At 40.9% G+C, this 24,285-nt stretch overlaps 4 protein-coding genes across 6 annotated transcripts in view; 2 read left to right on the top strand and 2 right to left on the bottom strand.

Moving 5' to 3' along the window:
* Window positions 1-1,195: 1,195 nt before the first annotated feature.
* The window catches only part of ccdc61 (coiled-coil domain containing 61), a 111,954-nt gene continuing 88,864 nt past the window's right edge, over window positions 1,196-24,285 (bottom strand). Inside the window, exons 2-14 of one of the 3 annotated variants that reach the window (XM_061055527.1) lie at window positions 8,310-8,538; window positions 6,041-6,198; window positions 5,878-5,960; window positions 5,141-5,301; window positions 4,886-5,038; window positions 4,597-4,804; window positions 4,396-4,496; window positions 4,063-4,283; window positions 3,898-3,976; window positions 3,609-3,806; window positions 3,480-3,513; window positions 2,541-2,604; window positions 1,196-2,430 (exon numbers count right to left, since the gene is read on the bottom strand). In XM_061055527.1, the coding sequence (XP_060911510.1) occupies window positions 2,336-2,430; window positions 2,541-2,604; window positions 3,480-3,513; window positions 3,609-3,806; window positions 3,898-3,976; window positions 4,063-4,283; window positions 4,396-4,496; window positions 4,597-4,804; window positions 4,886-5,038; window positions 5,141-5,301; window positions 5,878-5,960; window positions 6,041-6,188 (1,545 nt within the window). In that variant the 5' untranslated portion in view covers window positions 6,189-6,198; window positions 8,310-8,538 and the 3' untranslated portion in view covers window positions 1,196-2,335. Of the gene's footprint in view, window positions 2,431-2,540; window positions 2,605-3,479; window positions 3,514-3,608; window positions 3,807-3,897; window positions 3,977-4,062; window positions 4,284-4,395; window positions 4,497-4,596; window positions 4,805-4,885; window positions 5,039-5,140; window positions 5,302-5,877; window positions 5,961-6,040; window positions 6,199-8,309; window positions 8,539-24,285 lie in introns of those variants that run through there. The other 2 variants (XM_061055528.1, XM_061055529.1) reach the window with 2 other exon arrangements.
* itpkca (inositol-trisphosphate 3-kinase Ca) lies at window positions 7,802-12,296 on the top strand. Its single transcript, XM_061055532.1, has 7 exons — window positions 7,802-7,935; window positions 9,225-9,324; window positions 9,515-9,728; window positions 10,090-10,294; window positions 10,618-10,719; window positions 10,797-10,868; window positions 10,996-12,296. The coding sequence occupies exons 1-7, from the start codon at window positions 7,924-7,926 to the stop codon at window positions 11,200-11,202; spliced, it is 912 nt and encodes a 303-aa protein (XP_060911515.1). The 5' UTR covers window positions 7,802-7,923; the 3' UTR covers window positions 11,203-12,296.
* kcnk12l (potassium channel, subfamily K, member 12 like) lies at window positions 13,420-16,547 on the top strand. Its single transcript, XM_061055523.1, has 3 exons — window positions 13,420-13,462; window positions 13,777-14,300; window positions 14,424-16,547. The coding sequence occupies exons 2-3, from the start codon at window positions 13,955-13,957 to the stop codon at window positions 15,431-15,433; spliced, it is 1,356 nt and encodes a 451-aa protein (XP_060911506.1). The 5' UTR covers window positions 13,420-13,462; window positions 13,777-13,954; the 3' UTR covers window positions 15,434-16,547.
* Window positions 16,406-22,716, bottom strand: ppm1nb (protein phosphatase, Mg2+/Mn2+ dependent, 1Nb (putative)). The gene is made up of 6 exons (XM_061055524.1): window positions 21,938-22,716; window positions 21,055-21,626; window positions 18,862-18,979; window positions 18,030-18,144; window positions 17,758-17,821; window positions 16,406-17,646 (listed from the first exon to the last, which is right to left on the bottom strand). The coding sequence occupies exons 1-6, from the start codon at window positions 22,341-22,343 to the stop codon at window positions 17,638-17,640; spliced, it is 1,284 nt and encodes a 427-aa protein (XP_060911507.1). The 5' UTR covers window positions 22,344-22,716; the 3' UTR covers window positions 16,406-17,637.

Below are 24,285 nucleotides of genomic sequence, written 5' to 3'. Positions count from 1 at the left end.
TAGCAATGTTCACATGCACTGAAAGTTTTGTTATGTGACACTTTGAGCACTTTAACACACACAGGATGTCTTAGCATTTCACAAATGTGCTTTAGGAAGGGTTTGCAAATACTCTTAGAAACATGTTGTTCAGCTGCTTCAGGCTAAAAGCAGAACATCAAAATGAGGGTTCACACTGGACGCCATATGCCTTACCATTGACTGGAGTTCAATTTCCTGTTTGTAAATTAGAATCTTTTTGGTTTTATATGTTTGTAATAAATGAAGAGCTCAACTGAAAGGTTCTTGTTTTATCGTACCTTGTTTGTGAACCATCAACAAGACTCAAGCCATGACAGGGTGAAAGTTTCCCATGTTTCATTACTTACAGTTTTATAATGATTTCCTAGAAGAAAGTTTAAATCCAAAGTGTTTGATAAATGTGTTTTTGATTAAAAGAGAAAATATATTTTCATTCTTTTTTTCTAACCTCGAACCTGGGCGTGTAACAATGGGACTTAAGTGCCATTGAAATAAAAAAATGAAGCTCTAACTTAAATATCCACTATGGATTGATGTTTTCAACCAGTATTCATGAAGCTGAATCAATATTTCAGGGTGCAGGGTGATGAATATGTACATTTGTCCAAGTAAAATATGTTTTCCTCATCTTTTCAAGAATTTCATCTAAACACATGTATTTTAAAATGTTTATTTTTAGCCCTAATTTTCTGTCAATGTCCATCAATCGTTATTTGTATAGTGCCAATTCATAAGGTGCTTTATAAAAGAGCAGGTAAAAAATGGGATGGGGGAGATGGGATGAGATGCGGGAAGGATTTCTCTTTTGTGCTCCTGTTGTCCACACTTCCTTGCCGCTCAGGTGGGAGCAGACCGTGTATGAATGAGGATGGCGGTGGTTATGGGGACATCAGTGTAGATCGTTTAATAACTGATATTTAGAACAAGGCATTCACATCTCTCTCCTGATCTGCTCAGAAGCAGAGCAGCTGTTCGGACACAGAGCTGTTCCCCTGAGAGGACAGCTCTTGGCCCGGAAGTTTATTGGTTAATTAATGAAAGTGAGCCAGCTGCAGAGCTGGAAACGCTTCAAGGTTTCCCTCAAGCTCCCCTTCAACCAACACTAGGCTTGATCAGAGTAGTGTTCAAATCTGTTCAGAGCCAGAAAAGAATGGAAATGTCTTGACACACAGGACACATTTCTAATAAAATATATTTGTAGCTGTTAAAAGGGCATTACAGTGGAAAAAGTTAACAGTAACAGTCTTGGCTTTGAGATGTTTCATACAGAATGGGACTGAGTCACTCAACAGTCGTACACTTACATGCACCATCACTTTGAAAGTGGGATGGATTAATGAACACATAAATACAAATATATTAAGTGTGTGATTAACAATCTATCTTTTGGGGTCCAGGATTATTAGCTTTTATACTCCAAGTTCATATGTATTCTTACATTGAAATAGAAGAATATTCTACAATTTCAATGTGAATCAACTTATTTAAAGGTCATATTCTGCCATCAATTAAAATGCTGAAAGTACATTGTTAATGTGACGTACAGAGTGGGGAAGGAGTGAGAAAGTGCACTAAAACACAAGGTGATGAAGTGAGTCCTGTCCTCTACATGCTTACTGCTGAGTGTACAGGAGCTGGAGTGTATCCCAGCATGCACTGGGGGCAAAGATAACAGACCATCACAGGTTTAAGTCTATGGTTAAAATGTTGGCACAGTAAAGCAAAATCCAATACAATCACAACCGTCAACTTTTTTTTTGTTTAAATGTTGTTGCGTACTGTGTCTTTAAAGAGGGGGGGATAAATCATGCCGCCGTTAAAAGGTGTTAATACCTTGAAGAATGCAACTCTTAGTGTCAGTTGATTCAATGTGCTTTAAAAATAGGAACGCATCAAGTGAGTAAAGGATTTTTACAGTTAGTTACTGCCAGATTTAACATCCATGTAACAAGTTTAGTGGGTTTGGTGACGTGTGTAAAAGGAAAAGAAGACAGTTACAATTTTAAGTTAATAAAAACTTTGTACATTAAAAAAATAATTTCAGTCCACATAAAGAAGTCCTTCACAGTGATGGCTCTAGTTTCCTGAGGTCCTGGGAGTCTGACCCTCCGAAGGTTTTTTTTTTTTTTTTTTTTAATGTCTCATCTGTAAACAGATTTATTACAGTAAATCCATTGTCCATGTTTGAAGATCGAAGTCTTCATCAGTTTGTGCACTTGACAAAAAAACAAAACAGATCCTCTGAACCCCAAACTGTGCAATCATAATGTATCTTCTCCACAGCTGGTTTGAGCAGCGTGCTGTGCAGAGGTTGTTAGTGTCCTGTATCGAGGTCCCTCATGTAGTCCTGAAGCGCCTGCAGTCTGGCATCAATCTCTGACAGCTCAGCACCTGTATCCATGGAGCTCTCTGCCGGTTGGAGATATAAACTGATGTTTAGTTGTTCTGTGGTGGATTTTTATTTGTTTAACATAAATTGTAATAATTTTACTGCACCAAAAAGACTTGTTATGAACTACCTTTGTCTTTCATCCTCTGTGTTGGAGTACTGCTTAATGGCTTCCTGGTTAAAAGGTCTCTCGACTGGAAAAAGATAAATCACACTTTAGATGATAAGGCTGACAGAAATATGTTTTTTTTTTACTGCCAACAAATACCTGAAAAGCCCCCAACCCACAATAAAGTGATCTTAATAAGTCCAGCTTGTAATATGCAAGCTGGTCATAAAGGAGCGTCTTCCTCTGCGCCTTAGAGCTCCATTGTTATCCAAAAACTGTTGAAACACATCAGTGAGTCACACTGAGGTCATGTTCCTCACAACTCACATGTCCACTGTCGTTTTTGTTTGTGTACTGATCCCTGGTTAAAAAGTCCTAGAAGAAAGAAGTTCTTGCTGCCTTTGTTTACATTTTTCTAACACACAGAAAAGGAAAATAAACTACTAGTAAACACTGGCAGTTTGTTAGTAAGGGGCACTGGGGCGCCGCCCCCTCCTACATCAACAGAAGTTACTACTACTCAATGTGACATCATTTAGTATGAATACTATGAAAGTAAATGGTTTTGGACACAGCCTTAGTCCTTAAAGTTTTGTGATCTCTTTGCAGGTCTCTGTGCCACAGAAACTCCCACTTTTATTGGTAGCAAATCGGTATTGTTCTAATGTTTTTTCCTCCAGTGTGATTTCACAACTGACTCAGACCGTCATGTCGTAATATAACTATAGATGTGCGAACAGCGTTGCAGCTGAGTGTCAGTCAGACAGAGTAGGGAAGTCAAACACTATTGAGAGTCAGACTAAACCTTTGTTTGTTTTGGTCTTGTTGGGGTTTTGGGATTTGCAGACAGTAAGAAAAATATATTTTTTTTAAAAACAACAACCTTCTCTTTTAAGTTAATATAAGATAGAGTAGAAATAAATGTTGTACCACAGTAACATTATTGACAATGTCACTCACCACACTGGGTCCATTGTAGGTCTGTTTTCTTCCCCTGCAAACACAAATTCCCAGACATTTGAAAAGACGGCTAAAACAACAGAAATCACACTAAAAGAAAAGAGAGACATCTGAGGTAATCCCCATTACCTGAACAGAGTTCTAGCCATTTCCTCCATATCCACCAACGAGCTCTCAGATGAGTTCCTGCTCCCTCTGCGCTCCACAGATAAACTCCTGCCTCTGCTGCTGGACCGGGCCATCAGAGGATACGCCTCCCTTGAGCGTGAACGCCCACGCTCAGTGACAATAGGTGAGGTCAGCATTTCTCTACGTACCTTCCTCTGTCTGACACAATAAAAGAGGGATAAACTGTTCATCTCAGCAGCTTCAACATCAAATACCTGCAAACTACAAAACAGAAATAATGGAAACCAACTTCTTCTGTTCCGCCTCTTTCAGCCTGCGCTGTCTGTCCTGGATGTATGCGGTTGGGTCAAAGCGTGGCCCCCGAGACCCTGTGAGACACGTGGTTAGAGGCCTGAGATCAAAAAGAGAATACTAGAGATATAGGGCAAAGCTAATGTTACAGCGTGAACAGTACCCGTGGGAGAAGGTGATGGCCTGTGTATGCGAGCATGTGGTCCTGAGGAGTCCGCTCTTCTTCCTCTTTCCTCCGACCTTTGACCTCTGTTCTCAATACGATCTCTGGACCCAGAGCGAGCCCTGACCGCCCCGTACCCCACACTTCTCTCACGGGAGACCGAGCGATAGATTTCCCCGTCGACTCGATAGCTGAGGCGGCCAGACACAGGAGTCACTTTGCTGCAGAAGAACAATATGAGTGTGAGCCAAGTGGGAATATAAGAATGTATAATTCAAATGTTTACTTAACATGTAAGTGAATGGAAAGAGAGAGAAAGTAAAGATATAGTACACGCTTAGATTGTCTAACCCTCTCCGTAGTAAAGCCAGCTCATTTGTAAGACTCTTGACACGAACGCGGAGAGTGCATTCTGATGCTCGCAGCTCCTCCAACTAGCAAGGAAAGAGAATAAAATGTTAAGTCAGCGGGGCAAAAAAAAGAAAGCAACTTAGCTCTTTCTCAGGTGGGTACTCTGACATGCAGAAGGCCCACCTGCTCAGTCAGCAGTCGCTGCTCTTGGCTTCTCTTGCTCGCTGAACGTTGACTTTTGGCCCGCTCTTTAACAAGCTGCTCCTCCAGTGTCGTCACCACGCCTCTGACCCTCCAGTCCTCTCGTCCGGATGTTGGACCACTTCCATCGAGCTGCAGTCGCTCCAAAACCTTAGCCATGGTTGCTTTCTCTTCTTTCACCAGGGCAAGCCTTGTAACAGTAGTACACATTAAAAAAAAAAAAAAGATCCCTTCATGTTGGTCACAGTGATTCAAATTAAATTCAACTTACTCTTTTCGTAGCCTCTGGATCTCTAGTTCTGCAGATTTGTTAACTCCATGAGAGGCGACAGCGCTGAGCTCAGCCCTCAGAGCTCTCACTTCTTTTCGCAGAGCTGCCGGGTCAGGCTTACCCGCATAGGGTAGAGGTAAAGGGTAGTGTATCCTTCATTAGAGAAGCAGATCTCAACAGTTATTACCTTTTAGTTAACCAAAACAATTCTGAACAAACATATACAGTATATGTTTGACTTATAAAGGTACCAACCTGTCAAACTCCACAGTGTAAATGAGGATTAGATATCTTTTGGCAGTGAGAGCAGAGGGCTGCTGATGACTGCGAGGACGACTAACTACGCCTGCTTTTCTGTTGCGCAGCAGCTCCAGGTCTGCATAGGTCAGCAGGTCAAGAGTCACAGAATCACTCATCTGGAAAAATTAAATAAAGACTTTACTGTTATGAACTTAGAAATAAGATAGTAAGGTATTTTAAACATTTTTATGATGGATATATATCCTATCCTCTTCCTGACAAAAACAATTGTAAAAACCAATGATTTAGTTTTTTCACAAAATGTGATATAAAGGGCTGCTCAGAAACAAAAGTGTGCTCTGTGTAATTTTGTCAAAACAAAACTCTTGTTGGTTCAATAATTTGTTGAACCAACACAAGTTGTGTGCGTGTATTGTGCTTGTATTGAACTAAAAGGTCAGTTATGATCGTCTACCCAAATTCACATCACTTTCTTATATTTTTCTGCAGGCTCTCCTCTTTTGGGCCTGGTGCCTGTGCATTAATGACTAGCAGAGAGGCAACAAGGCAGCTCAGGACACTGGGCAGTTTTCACTCAAGTGGAAACATTGAACTCGGATGACTGTGTCTCGTCTTCGCTCAAAGACCCAAGAGCTTATCTCTGTCTGTTCTCAGCTCACTATTGACTTTGTGTGAATTTCAGCCATCTCTGTGTTTCTGTTCCATCTAAGTGCTCCTTAAACATACAGTACCTTTCTGACAGCTGATTCCAACATGCTACAAAAGATAGGGAACTGCTTGAAGTTTCCTGTTTTGCGGGTGAGGTCCTCAATGTCTGGAAGAATAATGTAGGTGTTTGAGAGAGTATTTGTGCCTGCAAAGACATTTAATCAATAAGACATGTATGCTACTTACATGCTGGATCAAAGTCGCCCCTCCACTGATCAGCTGTCATTGAGTCTGAGATCTCAACTATCAGCACACTCTTTTCCACCTCGATCTTTACAGAGAACTCCACTCCTCGAAATACCATTTCCTCCACCACCTCAGAAACCTCCTCCATCCCTCCGAGTCTGAGAGAAAAAAATCCTGTGAATCCTGATGCCACTTTAGGCTGCTTGATTATAAATCTGATGACAAGAATATTCCTTAATGAACCAAAAATGTTATGTTTCTAATGTACAAAGAGAAATGGTCTGTGGATATATGGTGCAAACCAAAACTAAGAACATACTGTCTCATAAAGGATTGCTACAGCGTAGAAGCCTATGCTAAGTTTAATTTAAATAAAAGACAAAGATCCCTCTGCGCTCAGCTACGTTCAGTAACATTGCCTTTAGTTTTAGAGACCAGCAGGTTTAATTCCCTTCCAGAGGAAGATCAAGTTTGTTTGTTGTGTGAGTTAGGAGAAATTGAAAACGAGACTCACGTTTTGTTTTACTGCCCGATGTACGCTGACATCAGGGATGTTCTTTTTAAAAGAATGTCTTCAAATTATGTTGATTTTTTTTTTTTGGTTAGACGATTATGAAAAACTTGAGTTGTGTTTAAAAAAAGAAACCTTTGTTATAGCAGATTTTGTTTGTAAAGCCTGGGGAAAAAAATACAGAACATGTTGTTTGAGACTGAACTTTGACAGGAGCCGGCAACTTTGTAATGTTATGATTTTTTGTGAACCACTGCAACTGAATTCTTTGGTGTCTTATAAGCCCATGAGGGTTGGGCACTTTGTGTGCATGACACGAAAATAAATTAATCAATCAAAAAAAAGAACCATAAACAGTTCACTATATGATGTAAAAATACATCATATAGTGCAGAGCTTGAGCATGCATCACCACTTTATAAATGATAGATATATATACTGCCCTACAAAAGGCAAAAGGCAGTAACTTCAATTTTTCAAAAATGAGTTTTTGTCATTTTTGGAACATTACAGATGTGTTTTATTATGAGGACAGATATCTTGAGTCAATTGTGTTGTTTTTTTAAAGAAAATAGTAGGTTGTATTTGCCCTAACTTCCAAAAGCCCTGGAGAAACCAAGGCAGAGTCCAGTAACTTCACTCATCAGGGTCTTTGCCTTTGAACTGCAGCATTCAGGAATGCTCAAACTGAGTTAAGGTCTTCTGCCTTTGTTTTACTGCGGATCAAAGTGAAGTTACTGTTTCACTGCAGTGAAGTTAAGGTGTTATGCCTTTGTTTTAATATCTGTCATTAAGAACTTCTGACACACACAGTAGCTTGACTAAAGTGTAACAAATAAATAGTGTTGGTTGTGTTATTTTAACCATGCAACCAAGTGAGATACAGTATCAAATGGAAGTGAATGCCTTTTGCCTTGGCATGACCCCGTTATTATTATACAGGCAATGCAACTTCCAAATAAGGGTCAAAGGTCATGTTTGAGCTCAAGATTTTTATGTACATTAATAACCTCATTAAAAAGACAAAGAATTGCCACATTTCCAATATTCTGCCTGCAACTCATTTGGCTGGACAACAAAAAGACTTTAAAGTCATTTTGTCTCAGTTCTACACTCTGGTGAGTTCAGGTCTTTTGCCTTTGTGGGGCAGTGTAGTCCTATCATTAACTGTCATTTGCATAAGCAAAGTTAATCTTTATACAATTTCAAATGGCTCACCACCTCACAGTCTGTCCTCAAACACGCCGCTAGGGGCGCTGAGGAGCTAACAGAGTGCATTTCAAAAGGTGTCATCATCGTTTTTATTGGGAAAAAGTGCAGCTTGGTGGGTCATATCATGTGTGGAGGACTCGGCTGTGTAGTGTCTTGAGTAATGTTTTTCGAGGTAAGCTTTTTAATCGCGTCTGTTTCGCTTTAATGTAACGCTGTGAGATTTCTCGCTTGACTTCACTTCGTGCAGTGAAAGAGACTGAAACCCTGTGTTGACCTCATCTTTAACACAACATCACAGCTGGTGAGGAATCTGTTTACCATCGTCTTGGTAACAGTAATGTAGGTATCGACTGTAAAGAAAGTCATTATATAGACAACAGGCTTCAGGGAGATAACTAATGTTGTGTTATCTTTAACATCATGAAGATACCGAGACGTAACAACTCGTTAGCTCAGGTTAGCTACCTTTGTTAATGTCGTTAGTTGCATGTTAGTTAACTCGACTTACAGTAAGATAACAAAACTACCTTCATGTGAAACTCTTACCTTTACTCCGTGTAGCTCACCTGGTGATTAGTAAAGATCCTTAAAGGTTTATGTTGTCAACACATTGGAACAATACGGCGCTGCGTTAGCTCGGTGACGTAATGTTACAGCTAACTCAGCCGGTTATTTGATATAGAATAAATAAAATCAAAGTGTAAACCTCCTGCACCGTGGAGACCGGAGCGGGTCTACAACCGGGAACCGTTAAATTCTTCTTCTCCTCTTTGGTCTACCGCTCCCGCTTTCTTCTTCTTCTACTAAAATTAGATGTGGACTCGACAGCGTTTAGGCGCGACGCCGCCGCCGCCGCCTACAGGTTGTGAATGGAAACAACATCTAATGCAAGGCTTGGAAACACTATGCTGGAATTAAATGTTGAAGGATGAAGTTATTGAATATGAAATAACGTTTTGTTAATACAAGTTTATTCTTTTATAAGCATGTTTTTCGCTGCTGTATTAGGTCAGCTAACTTCTAAAGTTTTTTATTTGTATTTGTATAGTTTCATCAACGTCAGAGAACCATATGGCAGACACATTTTTCTTAATCATGATACTTTTGTGTAATTGTGTAAGACTAATCTGGAATCCTCTTTTGACATATTTGTGTTCAGCCCTCCTGAAAAGACATTTTTAGTAAAAAAAAAACCAAGTGTCTCCTGTAAATGTTTGACAACCCTGTTAGACATGTTGAGAGCCAACCCTGCCCTCTGCATGTCTTTACTTGTTTTCAGTGAAGCGCTGTTTCCATGGAAACATTGTTCCCTCTAAAGGCAAAAAGCAGAGTGACAGGGTCTGAAGTCTGAGATTCTTGCTGTCTGTCTGTGAAGACACAGGTAGCAGAAGCGTGCGTCCCGGATTGTGTGTGTGTGTGCTAAAGAATGACTGACTGAGGTTTTCTGTTCTTCTGATGCAGAACTCTGCATGGACAAAACAACAAAGTTGCGGGACTTCAGCTATAACTCCTATGACTCCCAAGAAACCTCAGCAGTGGCTGCAAGTGGTTGGACATGCAGGTTTGTTTTTTTGTTTTGAAATCTCACTTTTCTGACATTTTGCTCCTAAAAGGGAATTATCCTTATATTTTTAGGACCCCCTTGAAATGAGGTGATACTCCTCAAGGGGTTTATCCTAATATAATACATGTCATGTATATTGAAATACCCCAGTTAAGTTATGTGTGTCTCATTCTGCTTGTCTTCACAGGAAGTTTTCATGTTGGGGATTATGGGACCTTGCTGAAGAGGTTTTGTGAAGGGGAGCAGCAATGCTACCTCAGGCTGATGGAGGACTCTCTGAGGCCCTTTGTTCCGGCCTACCACGGTGTGGTGCAGCGGGACGAGCAAGATTACAACATGATGGACAACTTGCTGACCCATTTCAACACACCGGCCATCATGGACTGCAAGATGGGAACCCGGTATGTTCAAACAAGGAAGTGTGTTTTGCTGAGTGCTGTTAAAAGTGCTTTTTCTCAGAAAAGGTTTCATAGTTTTACTAATTGTTAAAACAGCAAACATAGTTATGCAATTATTTCATGTGCAGAAAAAATGTCCTCTAACTTATAACATTATAAAACACATAAAAGACTTCCCTAAATACAAATGTAATATTGGTTTGGTTTAGCTGCAGTTGACAGAAAAGAAAAACAAATACTACTATTAATATATTTGACTGAATGGTTTGGATATTGAAGCAGAATGTTCCTCATTGATGTCATAATAAGTCTTCAGTATAATAATTATGCTCCCGGCACAATAATGAGGGACTGACCTTCACAGTACGTACCTCGAGGAGGAGTTGGTAATTGCTCGAGAACGGCCCCAGCCTCGTAAAGACATGTACGAGAAGATGGTAGCCGTGGATCCAGAGGCCCCGACGGTTCAGGAAAGAGCCCAGCAAGCTGTGCTGAAGACCAGGTACATGCAGTGGAGGGAGACGCTGAGCTCCACTACAACTCTGGGTTTCCGTATCGAAGGATTCAGGGTAAGATGTGTCAGGTCATTGAGTCATTTTGATATATAAGGATTGTGTGATACAAATACATTTGTTTTCACTGTCTTTATTTGATAGGACAGTGGAGAGAAAATTAGGAGAGAAAATGGGGAATGTCATGTGGGTGAAAGGAGTCGCAGGTCGGATTTTAACCTGGGCTGCCCGCTTGGTGGACTGTAGCCTTTGACATGGGGCGCAACCGAACTACTAGGCCATCAGTGCCCTTTGATTTCACAGTCATATAAAAAGCAACAAAACTATGGCTTCTCCTCTGGCATGCCAAATATTGACGTATCTCTTTGTTTCCTATACAGAAGGCAGATGAAGAATGCCACACAAACTTCAAAAGGACCAAAAGCAGAGAACAAGTGATCGAAGCTCTTGACAATTTTGTTGACTCCAATACAACCATTTTGGTGAGTGGGACCTTCAGTGAACCTTAACATTTGTTTTTCTTTTCTCATGTGTAAATCTCTCATATCTTTCCTGTTAGTGGGGCTATCTGAGACGACTGAAGCAGTTGCGGCAGGTCCTGGAAGCATCAGACTTCTTCAAATCACACGAGGTTAGATTAAGAACACGGTTTTTGAAGTCATTAGTTTTTGAAGTATTTTTCATTGCCTTTTATTTCTGATAATTTAAAACATCTGTAGCAGCTGTAGACCCTTTCTCTAACAGCTGTATCTCTACAGGTTGTGGGCAGTTCTTTACTGTTTGTTCACGACTGGACAGGCAGTACAGGAGTGTGGATGATTGACTTTGGGAAGACAGCCGCCTTGCCGTCACACCTCACGTTGGACCACCGCACTCCCTGGGAGGAGGGCAATCGAGAAGATGGCTACCTCTGGGGTCTGGACAACCTCATTGATATACTGTCCAATATGCTGCCATTGACTTAAACTCCGTTCTGGAAATGTGAAATTGGATCTCTTAATCCCTTCTAACTCTCTAAAAGGGCATATTGATTGCAGATGGATAGCCTGCAGAAAATGATTGACTTATCAGAATTGTCAGAATGGACTTTATGTTGGAAAAAGAGAGAATGAGGATGTTAGAAATGTTATCCTCATTTGATGTGATTAGTTACAGTAACAAATTAGCAAAAATGTATTCCAAATAAATACATTCCACATTTGTTCAGTTATCAGGCACACAACAACGGTCAAAGGGGCATTAGCGTGGAGCGTCCAGTCAACCTGACACTGACCTCCACTGTGTGCCAAACACACTCTCAGTCTCCCAGCCTCAGCAGGAGACTTCTGACCTTGCTGGTTTGAGATTATTTTAGGAGATACAGCAGTAATAAGCTGCCCCCCCCGCCCCCCCCCCCCCCCAGCTTTATAACAGAAAAATGTCACACAGTGTCATTAAAATGGTGCTAAAACTATAATGCTATAAAGCCCATTTATTTTCTGCACTATTTTAATGAACACAATATCTTCATATTTACTATGCACTATGTTGTTTTGTTTGCCCCACAATTTTTTATTATTACCTGATAATGCTTAAATGGATCATAGTTTGTAGGATTAGATACGTGTGCATATTATTTGTACACATTTGTATACAGTCGAGAACACTATCAGGCGATCTAACAAGATGGAACCTGTTGTTATCCAAAATGATTGGGTGAAAGGTTTCATTTTAAGAGCTTTTTAAAATTCATTTTTAGACTTTTTTGGTCTTTTAGAGGAGGGGCTTAAAACGTGGAAATTGTTTTAACCATACTAGCAGCACAGCTGTGAGGATGGCAATGTGAGCCTGTCATTACACCACTTCCAACTCCTGCTTTATTACAAATGTTTGTGCCAACAAGAAGAAGAATCCTCCTCTGATAATCCCTGACTTTTCCTCCGGCATCACCCTGATTTTGACATTTGAGTAAAATGTTTTTTTCACAATTGATTACCACATTCCCATCATCTCCAGCTGCACTTTGTGATGACTACAAAGTAAATGTTTGTATTCTAAATAAAAAATGGTAAAGCAGAAATTGTGTTGACATGTTAGCATGTAAACAGTAACACTTCACATACAGCTGGCATGTCATGTAGATGCTCTCTTTTTAATCCAGAAATTCATTTTTAAGGCTAAAAACGACTTAATAGTGGATGAATACTATTTGATAGGTTGTGTCTGAACGCTAAAAAAAAGGAGCAATGACCAGAGTTGATACTACTATAAACTGTTTGCATTATTCTGATCAGCTTGTTTTCACTATCATTGAGATTTTCAGTTATTCAAAAAGTAAATGAACAATGTATTTAAGAGTTGTTCACAAGACTGTTATACCTCAGCCCACTACATTACAGTTATTGACATGTCACGTTAAAGTGATGGATATGCCCGTCTTTAAACCGTCTCAGAACAATCCCAATATTACAAACACTCTAAAGTTCAACACCTGATGCAGAGCTGATGGTGAGATGAAGCCAGATGTGTTCTCTGTCCTCCACACCTGTCGACTCCTGTCACTCAGCCATCAAACAGAGGGCAGAGGAAACCCCTGCCCTTACCTGCAGCCCCTCGTGAGATTAAAGGGACGAGCAGACTGAGTGAGTGAGAGTCATGCTCAGCGAATCCTCCCACACAGTCTGCAGCAACAACACAAAGCCCTCTGAGGTGAGCTGCACAGTACAAACACAGTCTGATGGCTTCTGGGACCTTACCCCACCGGAGCTGGTCTGGAGCCCTGCTCATGGGAGCATCAGTGGTGATGAAGACAAAGGGAACATTTCTGCTCTTAAATGTACCCAACATCATTTTATTTTAGTTCTTCGCTGCTGTTTAAAACACTGTCCAGGACTAAATACAGCAGAAGAGAATCACATTTTGTGCTGATCTTCAATCCGATCTTGGAAAATCTAATTTGCGGATGTAAATTAGTGAAGCTTTAGACACCTGTTGCTTTTTAGTGTAGAGTGAAACTAAGTTTTAATAGAGAGGAATAGTGGAGGATATTACTGAACCAGCCTGAGTAAGCTCAAAGACAAGAGGGGGTGGGTGGGGGCTTATGATGTCACTGTGACAGATGAAACATCGGTCAGCCTTTCAGTTTGAAAAAAAGAAAAATCCTCCAGAGGCTTCCTCTCGCTGGTCATTGTTGAGCAGACCCATGGAAGGAGAGCAGCAGACTTACAACGCTTACAACAACACCAGGTAATATCTAATGTCTCCTTGACTTTAAACTTGACTTTTTGACTTTTTAATGTGTGTATTTACTGATATGAACTTCTACTGACTTAAATGTTATCAAGAAATACATATTTTGTAATTATACATTTTCTTTATTTGATAATGTTTCAACCAAAGCTTACTATGTTATCAGTCAGGTTGTCATTTAGATTGAGATACATTTATGTGTATAACAATAAATAATTATAACTTAAATAGTGCAAAGAATATAGGCCAAACATTCTTGTACAAATATAACTAATATATGTTTTTTTATGCTTTATTTTGTTTTCTCATAGGCAACAATGTCTTAAGCTGCACAACTTTACTCTTCAAGAGATTTATTTTCTTCCAATTCTGTGCCATATTTATACAGCGCATGTATGTTGTGTATAGGGTGATGCATGCAACACATACTGTGAGTGTGTGACTGGCTGTGGTCGTGCATGCTGTTGCAGTGGTATATCAGTACCACTCATGGCTCAGAGGAGAGCTGCAGGCAGCTGCTGCTGCCCGCGGGCGCCCGTGAATGAAGACAATGCCCGTTTCTGCCTGCTGGCCGGGCTCATCCTTCTCTACTTGCTATGTGGGGCGGCCATCTTCTCTGCCCTGGAGCACCCCTTTGAACTGAGAGCCCGCCACCTCTGGAAACAGCAGTTAGACAACTTCACCCAGAGATACAGGGTGAACCTGGGTGCCCTGCACACGCTGCTGCGGCAGTATGAGGAGGCGAATGGAGCTGGGATCAGAGTGGACACATTGAGGCCCCGTTGGGACTTTTCCGGAGCGTTCTACTTTGTGGGCACAGTGGTCTCCACTATTGGTAAGTGTTGAAGTTATTTTGTTTTTTTTATATGCAAATTTAATAAGTTCAATTCTTTGACAAGTTATCAACTCCAAAATGGCACTGTTTGTCGACCTTGACCTTTTAACCTTCCTTTTCCAGGCTTTGGCATGACCACACCAGCCACCATAGCTGGGAAAATATTTCTAATTTTTTACGGTCTTATCGGCTGTGCTGCCACCATCCTCTTCTTCAATCTGTTCCTGGAGAGGATCATCACCATGCTGGCTTACATCATGCGCTGGTGTCACGAGCGCAGGCTTAAGTGTGCTGGAGTCGGGGTGGTGGCCAGCCGGGAGGAATCATCCAGTGAGGAGGACAGTCTTGAAGGCTGGAAGCCGTCAGTCTATTATGTTATGCTGATCCTGGGTGTGGCATCAATTGTGATCGCATGCAGCGCCTCCACCCTGTACAGCTCCATGGAGAACTGGAGCTACGTGGACTCACTCTACTTCTGCTTCGTGGCCTTCAGCACCATTGGCTTCGGGGACCTGGTGAGCAGTCAGAGGCAGCAGTACGAGTCTCAGGAGGCTTACCGACTTGGGAACTGCCTTTTCATCTTAATGGGGGTGTGTTGCATCTACTCACTTTTCAATGTAATTTCTATTATCATTAAGCAGACCCTCAACTGGATTGTGGGTAAATTTGTTTGCCAGGGTCGGCACAATACCTGCTCCTGCTCCGCACCGAGCTGCTGGAGGCTCTGCTGCCTCTGCCCCCTCAAGAAAAAACACAACCAAAGACGTCTGCCTGCACACCTCAGGCAAAAACGCTTTAAACGAAACACTGTGCAGCCCATCTCCTCCCACTGCCCCCCAGGAAAACACCGCTACACGGAGGGTTCCGTGGAGACGGTATGTGACAGTGAGACAGAGGCAGGAGCGGTGAACGATGGGGTTAACGTGGGCCGTCGTCTTTCAGGAGAGATGATCTCCGTCAATGAATTTATGGTGTCCAATAAGGTGTCTCTCGCTCTGCTGCAGAAACAGCTGAGCGAAACGGCTCATCAGGGTCCACGACAGAGCTACGGACATCACAATGGATTCTCTGGTGGAGTAGGGGCTTTAGCTATTATGAATAATCGCCTACAGGAAACCAGTGTAGATAGGTAGCACCAAACAGATGTTAGTCTTGTGTAAACTTCTTTGGCGTCTAGTTTCTTAACAGCAATTATGTCCTATTTAATCTCTTAGTATGACAAAAACCAAACTCTTTTCCAATCTCTTTTCTCCTGTTAGCACCTCCTTTCAGTGGAACTCTATGTACAAAATAGTAGACCCCAGGCATCGATTTAGGACATCAAATAATTGACTACGTTTTGTTCCGTTTAGAAAGAGAGAGCAACGAGACGACCACAGTTTAAAGAATTCAACATGGCCGTGAAGAGGGGTCTGATGTCCTGAAGTGATTGGCTCATACAAAAGCAATCAGATGGAAGAAGCAGTGAAGGAGCTCTTAAAGGGGGAATGCTGATTTAAGAGAGCGACACACTCCCTCTGTGCTCCTTAATAAACATGGTGGATGTGCGCTGGTAGTCAATGAAAGAGAACACGCAGGACTAAATCAAATATATACAGTCTCTTCTCAGACCACTGGCTGCATCTATAAAAGATCTGAAAATGTCATTTGTATTCAACAGTGCTTCTCAAGGAGCTCACGAGCTCTGAAAAAGAGATGTATTTAATTTGTTGATTGCTCACGAGTCACCCATCTTGTTTCATCAATGCAGGTCATTGAAATTCATGGTAATCATGGAAGAGTTGAGATCCAGGGTTTTTAGTGGAGCACATCTAATCAAACTGGCCTGAAAAGGATGTCCTTATGTCAATAAGTGGTGTGCAGATAGTAGCTGGATAACATCAACACAGCAGAGAGCAACATTCAGGCTCTCCTTGGTCAGCTGGAGGAGATCCTTTACTTTGCAAGAAAGTCAATTTGAATCCATTATGCATCATCTGTAAAATGCTCCATCCTTAGAGGTCTTAAATATTCTTTTTCCTCTAGTGACCATGCTTCAGGAACTTTCTTCGCTCAAAAGAAAAGGACTTTAGTCGTTCATTTGGGTAAAAATATTGCAACAAGTCATCAGTCAAATAATCTTTATTCAAGTTTGGAACAATCATGACTTACATGTAATGTCTATACAGAGGAAATGACTAACTGAGATAATGTAACAATGAAGATATTCTTACCCGTTCTGCTGTTAGTTTTATCATCAATATAAAATATGAATAAGGCATCACAGTACATCATTCAACTTATGGAAAAAACACATTTCATATACACCGTATTGAAGAATGTCTTTAGAAATATGGTTTTTATATTAAGATAAATGTATATATGTAGAACTTGAATGTTTTTTTAATTGGTCAGCTAAAGTGATTTTAGGGTATTTTTTCGATTTTGGATGAATTTAGTTAAATTTTTGTTCACAAAGAAATCTGAGACATGCTTTAATTTTTTTTTAACAATCTATTAAATTATTCTGACCTATAATCAAATTTTTCAAGCATCACTCTGACCAAGTGAATCTTAATCTACATGTTTATCTTCAACAAGCACTTTTAAACGTAAAAATACATCTTCAAGAAGATTAGTAGTTTGCATGAAATGTATTTGTTTCTGGACTGAGTGTGAGTATGTGTCAAGATTGAATTACTAAAATTGAACATTTAATCAGTGCTTGTTTGTCTGTCACTCTAAGAGATACAGTATTTGTGCTTTCCAATCAGCCGAGCAGCTGTTAGCATTCCCTGTTTAACCAAATGGGTACATGTTGGCTACATGCTAGCGTTTAGCTAGCACTGACACATTTTTCCTTCCTGTAGAGGAAAGGCAAACTTTGATCATCAAAAACATTAAAGTACTCTTAAACTCTACTCTTTTAAATCTATTCTTATTACATCATCTTTAAAATATAACACTATTTATATACTAACTGATATACTTTATCTATCCAACAGAAAATGCCATTTCACAGTAGTTTGTAAATCTAACAGACTTTCATTGAAATGATCATCTGTTGCTTCTGTTCATTGAATATGAGGCAGAGGTTTGTTGCTGGATCAGTTTCTCTGAGATAGTTTTACAAAATCTTCTATTAGAAATATAAAATGTAACAGGCTTTCGTTAGCCTACATCTATTTTTGCATTGCATTCATTACAACAAGATGGTGCTTGCTGGCAACGGTTTCTATAAATAATCTCCCTTTTTGTTAAATTGCACACATGAAGAAAACACTTTTAATATCGACATTAATTAAAGTCCCTCCGTGGAACCCTTGAGATGAAATCCCAGGCAGCCTGCTCAGTATCCTCACAGGCCCTAGACAGACATGTCAAAGAGAAAATACTGGTGAAAAATGTTCATAGATCAGGCAATAATTTAACTTCTACATTAGTGGTTAGAATGGGATTTATGTGTAGCTTTACTTACATTTGGTAGTGTGGGGTTGTGCATCTCTCTTTGTTGGTAGTAAGCAGAAATAATGCAGTTCCTTCTGTAATAAAAAGAAGAACCATGACTTCAATTCAACTACAGAGAGGACACACACACACACACACACACACACACACACACACACACACACTCACACACACACACACACACACACACACACACACACACACACACACACACACACACACACACACACACACACACACACACACACACACACACACAAACATTTAATCTTTGTCTCTTACTTGCTCTGTATGCCTCCCCCTGGTGGTAGTCCAGGAATGACAGTGGATGCAAGGACAGTGAGCACTGACAACAAGTCTGGATCTTCACCTCTGGCACACAGCTCTTCATAAATCTCTGTTGGACATGAAAACAAGAACATTTAATCATGTTTAAAGTGTCTGGAAGTTTCACATACAGTTTAAAGAATGGGACTTTAAGGGAGTTTAATTAATACAGCCAAACCTGCAAAGTTCCAAAATGCAACAGTATAATAACAATTTATCAAAAAAGTGATTTAATAAACTGCCACAACAGTGAGGCACTTTAGTATTTGGCAAATTTCTCACAAAAAGGGCTAGACTAGGAATTTATTGGGGTGATTTATTTTTGCAATATTTACCGAATCAGGACAAAATTCAGTACTGAGGGATGACATAAGAATACAGTGCCAGTGACCTTCTAACAAAAAAAAAATGCATAAACTGACAGCCATTAATGTTTATGGTCAGAATAATTATTCAATCTTGATTTAGGATTTTTCATGGAATTATGTTGACAAGAATAAAATAACCTTCTAATACGAATATTTAACGTTAGGAGAAATATTTTCAAAGGAAGTTTTAATTGTTATTATATTTGATAAATTGTAAAAGTAAATGAAGTTGTTGTAAGGCTGAATGACCTCATTAAAGAGTACAAGCGGAGGCAGTAATCTCAAAATACAGACCTCCAGAAATCATAAAAGTGTCAGAGTTTTATCATCAAACTTTGATTAAACAGAAGGTTCCACATGTTAAAGATGACCGTGCATAGTCCTGAGTGGTCCTTGTGTGTCACCTGCACCCCACACACCTGCTACTTTGGACTCCAGCAGGTCCTCCAGCTCGGCCTCCTGGTGTAACGCCTCTGCTGACAGCTGGGGGGCTCCAGGGAAGCACAGCAGGATGATGCTGATGTTGTCCAGGCTGCCCTGTGGAGCAGAACGGCGTCAGCAGAGGTGAGTAATGATGGCTGACCTTACAAATGTCAACATAGCAAACATTATTTCATCCTGGGCAAACAGATTTAGAAATACATCATTTTCACCCCCAGGTTTGTGCAGCACTGTCACACAGATGCAGCGGAGCAGGAAGAAATAAGTGGAGTGTGGAAGAAGCGGTGACATTTTGAGGTCATTGAGCATATCCAGGCTGAAGCCCAGTTACATAAGAGGGGCATGATAGACATGATAGCCAAACAGAGGACAGTGTGCACATGTGGCCCGTGTGTATCCTGGTGTGCTCTAATGTGACTCAAGATAAACAATAAACAAAATGTATTTACCCCTTCCATGGGTTCTGTGAGCCGTAATTGTAAACAGAATATGAACTAATAAGGGAATTTGTATCACTTATCCGGTAGAATATATGCATTAACATGTAAAATTTTAGGGACAACATACAAAAGACAAAAGCTGAAGTATTCTTCTCCAAACAATTTTCTTATTTTACCGACAATATATGTTTAGTGTTTAGTGTCTAAGTGTTCTTCATTAAACAGCATTCATTCTACCAGCTATAATAAACTGGAGCTTGTTGTGATGAAATGTTATTCTCCCTTTCTGGTCTGAAATGATTCTCATTTATGTAACACATAACGATGCTACAACAAGCAATTATGTGTTTTTGACTATCAACCGTCAACTGTGTGACTCTATATGAGTGAAAGAGGCTGAAATGAGTCTTCATTGGAACCCAGAATAATCCAATAAAACCAGTTCTGACACCTCTTCAGTCTAATATAAGGTGCTCTGTCACACTTTCAGATCATGAACAGAGGCCACAGTGTAATAGAGACGAAGGCGGCAAGAGGAACGGTGGGCTTAAAGTGTCTTTAATCAATGGTTAAATATTAACCTGATATCCCATATGAAGAGTTTAAGGTATATGGTTACTGGACCCATTCGCACACTGATCGTGAAGCTGCTATGTAAAGTGACCATCAGTATTAACAATTTTATTTATATACATTCACACACCACCGATGAAGCAGCGGGAGCAAATTGAGGTTTAGTCTGCTGACAGCTAGTTAGCTCCTCGGTTAGGTGTGTCAGTCCTGAGTTGTCATTTTTTGGGGCGCTGTCCATCATGTGCAAAACCTTTTCTGAAAGTGTCTCGCCTAAGGACACATTGGACATGTACCTGCAGGAGCTGGGTATCAAACCCCAATCCTTTTGTTTGAGAGACTACCAACTCTATCTCTGAGCCATAGCCAAGGATGTGCACATAGTTACCTAAACAGTTTGTTATAATGACTTTCAGCTTGTTTTGTTTCCAAGCTCACAACTTAACACGTTAATGTTCATGATCAAGACTCTCATTTGTGTCATTTTCAGCTTCACATCAAACAGACACTGATGCCTGAGGAAATCAGCTACTTTTCGTAAACAACTTCACCATAACAGCGAAAAAAGACGTTCTTTTTAGATAAAAAAAAAATAACGTTTTGATAAACTTAAACTTCCAAAATAGAAGAATTTCATTACAGTTCCAACAGTCAAGTGTAGACAAACAATATAGCAAACTGGAGGACTACAGCCACTAACCACTGTGCCACCAGCGCCCCCCATGAAAGTTTCTTATAACTACTAGAGACAGAAAGTTGTGCCTTGACCGGGGTTTTCCAGGACTGTGTAAAAGTTCTACATGTATGTAGATCAAGTTTAACCAGTGTTTAGTAATGGTCACACTAAAGCAGCCCCACAGTTATTGTCATAAAGGAGAGAGTGGAGTGACCCAAGCATCTTTCGCATCAAGCAAAAATGAAGTCAACACAGTTACACTACAAAGGATTACGTTAATCCCTTAAACTGTGACATAAAATCCACAGCCCATTAAAAATGATATAACATAGATTTACTGGGAAATGAAGTTTTGTGATAAAATCAGCTAAACAGATTTGCCATTTAAATGACTTCACATGTAGACATGCATGAGTCGCCGGGTCACTTTGTAATTAAATCAATTCATTTAACATGTTCACTGAACTTTGGATGCAGTTTCTGACCTTGTAGAGACAAAGGTCAATGACTTGGGTGCAGACATCTCTCAGGTCAGTGCAGACACGCAGCCGATTGTGGATGAAGGCGCACAGGTCCTCATTGCTGATGATGTCCCACACTCCGTCGCAGGCCAGCACCAGGAACTCATCTGCGGGTGAGCGCTCCACCACACACACCTCTGGCTCTGGTGACACCATCTGCTGGCTGGGCGTCCTGTTCTCGGCTGCCTTGTAGCTGAAGTCCCCCAGAGCACGGGACACTGCCAGTGAGCCATTGATCCTTTGGACGGTCACTGAGCCGCCTGCGCTTTCTATTCGCTCTTTCTCAAAAGGGCTGTAAGGTTTGTGGTCCTCAGTGGAGAAGCAAACTTGCCCAGACCTGCACAGCATGGCCCTCGAGTCACCACAGTTGGCGAAGTAGATGTAATACGGTGAGATGAGAGTGGATACCACAGTGGTGCCACCCCTTTCCCAACCTTCTCGACGTGCCACTGAATGCAGGTGCTTGTCTGTTTGCAGGAAGCCCTCGATGATGGCTCCTTTCACCTTTAGGGGGTCGTCTTCTGGGACCAATCCACCTGTGTGCACAAACAGACACAGTGTTACTTTTGCATCCAGCAGCCCATAAAAACACAAAATAGGATACATATTTGCAGAAAACATTGGGAAATGATCAGTCATGATATAAATGTCTGATAAGGGAAAATAATCGCTTTCATTGTTGTTGGAGTCTTTTCATCAGGAAGAAAACAGTTTCAAGAATAAAATATCTTAAACATAACCCAGCATGATTACAAAGGATCAGTAAATTGTATTATTTTATGAAATATAACAACACTGTACAATCTTTTATATAACAATAAGGCATTCCCAGTTGCATCTCTTTCACCTGTGGCCAGCATGTGACCCAGAAGGTGCTGGGAGCAGTACTGTGCCACTGTGCTTCCAGCATGACCATCAAATACAGCGAAGAAGCTCCAGTCGGCCAGCTCTCCTCCCAGCTGTGGAACACAGTTGTGGAAGTCCTCCATGTTGGCCCTCCAGCCCTGCATGCTCCCCAGGGCGTAGGTGAGACCCCAGCGGGCACAGCCCTCCTCTGCGAGTTTGTCGAGGACAGGACGGTCCAGGTAAGGACTGGGGATGACTTCCTCTTTCTCCCCCTCCCCTGGATGCTCCCCTTCTGCTGCTCCTCCACGTCCCCCCTTGAAGAAAGAGCTGACCCTCTTCTCGGTCTCTTTAACCAGCTGCCGCATGAAAGCAGGCATCTCGACGCTGCCCTTCCTGGCTGTCCTCATGGCTCTGATGCACAGCTGATGTGAGGCGAGTCTTCTTCTATCCCTGCCCTGCTGTTTGTGGTTGGGATGGAGGACTGATGTAGGCCTGATGGTAGGCCTGAGCTGTATTTGCGTAGCCCTGCTGCTCCAGGGCTCAGAGCATGGCTGCCTGAGCTGATGGATGTTATCAGTGCTGGCTGCTCACCCTCCTCTCCCAGCTCATCTCCTCTCGTCTCCTCTTCCTCTCTGGAGACCTCACTGCTCAGCACTTTCTCCTTCACTCATCCTTGCTCTCCTCCTTGTTAGGTCTCTCCTCTGTGCTGCTGTGATTTCACTTTCTCCCTCGCTTTTTCATCGCTAGTCCCTGTTTCACCAGCTCTCCCTTTGCCTTGTTATTTTCCCCTTCCTATACTCTGATTGGCTGGCTATTTGTGTGCACCAATCCCTGCCTGGCTTGCATCGCCTCTGTCATGTCTGAGCTCACCATCGCTCTCTGTCCACCCCTCCCACTTCTTTGGTAATCTCAGCCTTTGATCAGTCAGGATTATGGGCTGCGACTGCTGTGGATTACGGGACTGTCGGCCATTTAACATGCAGCGTGTGGCTGATATTGTGATGAGAAGAAACAGAAGAAGAAGGCTTATGATCAATGTGCAGAAAGATAATGTACTGTGAGCCTTTATCTGCAGTTTTCAAATAGATCCCATTATTAAAATGAAACCTCACTGGTTTGAAGCCATTACGTTAAAACCTAGTGTAATGCATTATTTTAAAAAGGTTTCATGATATATGTTACATATCATATATTGAACTGGATTGCATGAATGCATTTATAGAGCAATATTTCAATGAGATTTAAAGTACTGCAAATTAGTTTGGATTGCATCACTTAAATGAAATAACATAATATCAAGCACTCTTATGTGGTCTTTTCATTGAAGGGTCTCTTATGGCAGAGAAGAGATCCTGGAAAACAGTTTAAAAAGAAAGGAGGCCGAAGTCAGTTGAGAGCAATTTTAGAGAAGGAGAGGATGCTATCAACTACAGTATGGTTTAATTATGTTCTATACGAAATGTTGTGTCTTTGTAGACTGTAAGAGGTTAATAGGAGATTGGTATTTCATTATTACACTTTTTTAAATCTGGTAACATAAGTGACCAGTAGAGAGAAAAGTTATCTGATTAAAACAGTCAATACAATACAAAAGTTGTCATATTTCATTGAATCACATTTCATTGACTTATATAGCGTATTCACTCAATCTACCACCTAAACATTAAATCAAAAATCGATGAATTCCTTATTATAAGTCATTGGTCTCAAAAACACCATATTTTCAGCTAGCATATTTCTAGTCTTCTGACCACTCAAAGCACTTTGACAAAGGCAGGTCACATCTACCCATTCACACTCTGATGGCAGAGGCTGCTATAAAAAGTGACCATCAGTGTTAACTAACTCCATTCATACACATTCATATGCTGCCGATGAAGCAGGTGTCTTGCTCGAGGACACACTTGACTGCTGTGGCTGAGGGAGCTGGGGATCAAACCACTGGCTGAGAGATGGCCGACTCTACTGTAGGCTGTGGATATATGTTTGACTATATCTGTCAAGTCTATTGAACTGTAATTATGTTTGTATTGTTTTAGTTATTTAGTGACTGACAAAGAAAATAAAGCCTTTGACTGCATAGTTCTTCCACAATCTTTGTTAATGGCTTATCAAAATCTCATCTTGTCCAGATAAGTTTATTACAGATTTTGTTTGTTTGGTTCTGAGTAAAGATTAATTATTTTATAAGCCTGTGGCACAAGGCTTATTCCATGTCTTAATTGTTTATTCTGTTTGAACAAGCAGAAATGTGATTTTGGGTTTTGCATGATTATACGTGTCACCACAAAGTTAATTATAACATTTTTGGCACTGTTGCCCAAATAACTGATTAAATGTGTGAAATCA

This window comes from Labrus mixtus, chromosome 14 (assembly GCF_963584025.1).
Source record: "Labrus mixtus chromosome 14, fLabMix1.1, whole genome shotgun sequence".
NCBI lineage: Eukaryota > Metazoa > Chordata > Actinopteri > Labriformes > Labridae > Labrus > Labrus mixtus.
This window is presented reverse-complemented; position numbering and strand designations above follow the sequence as displayed.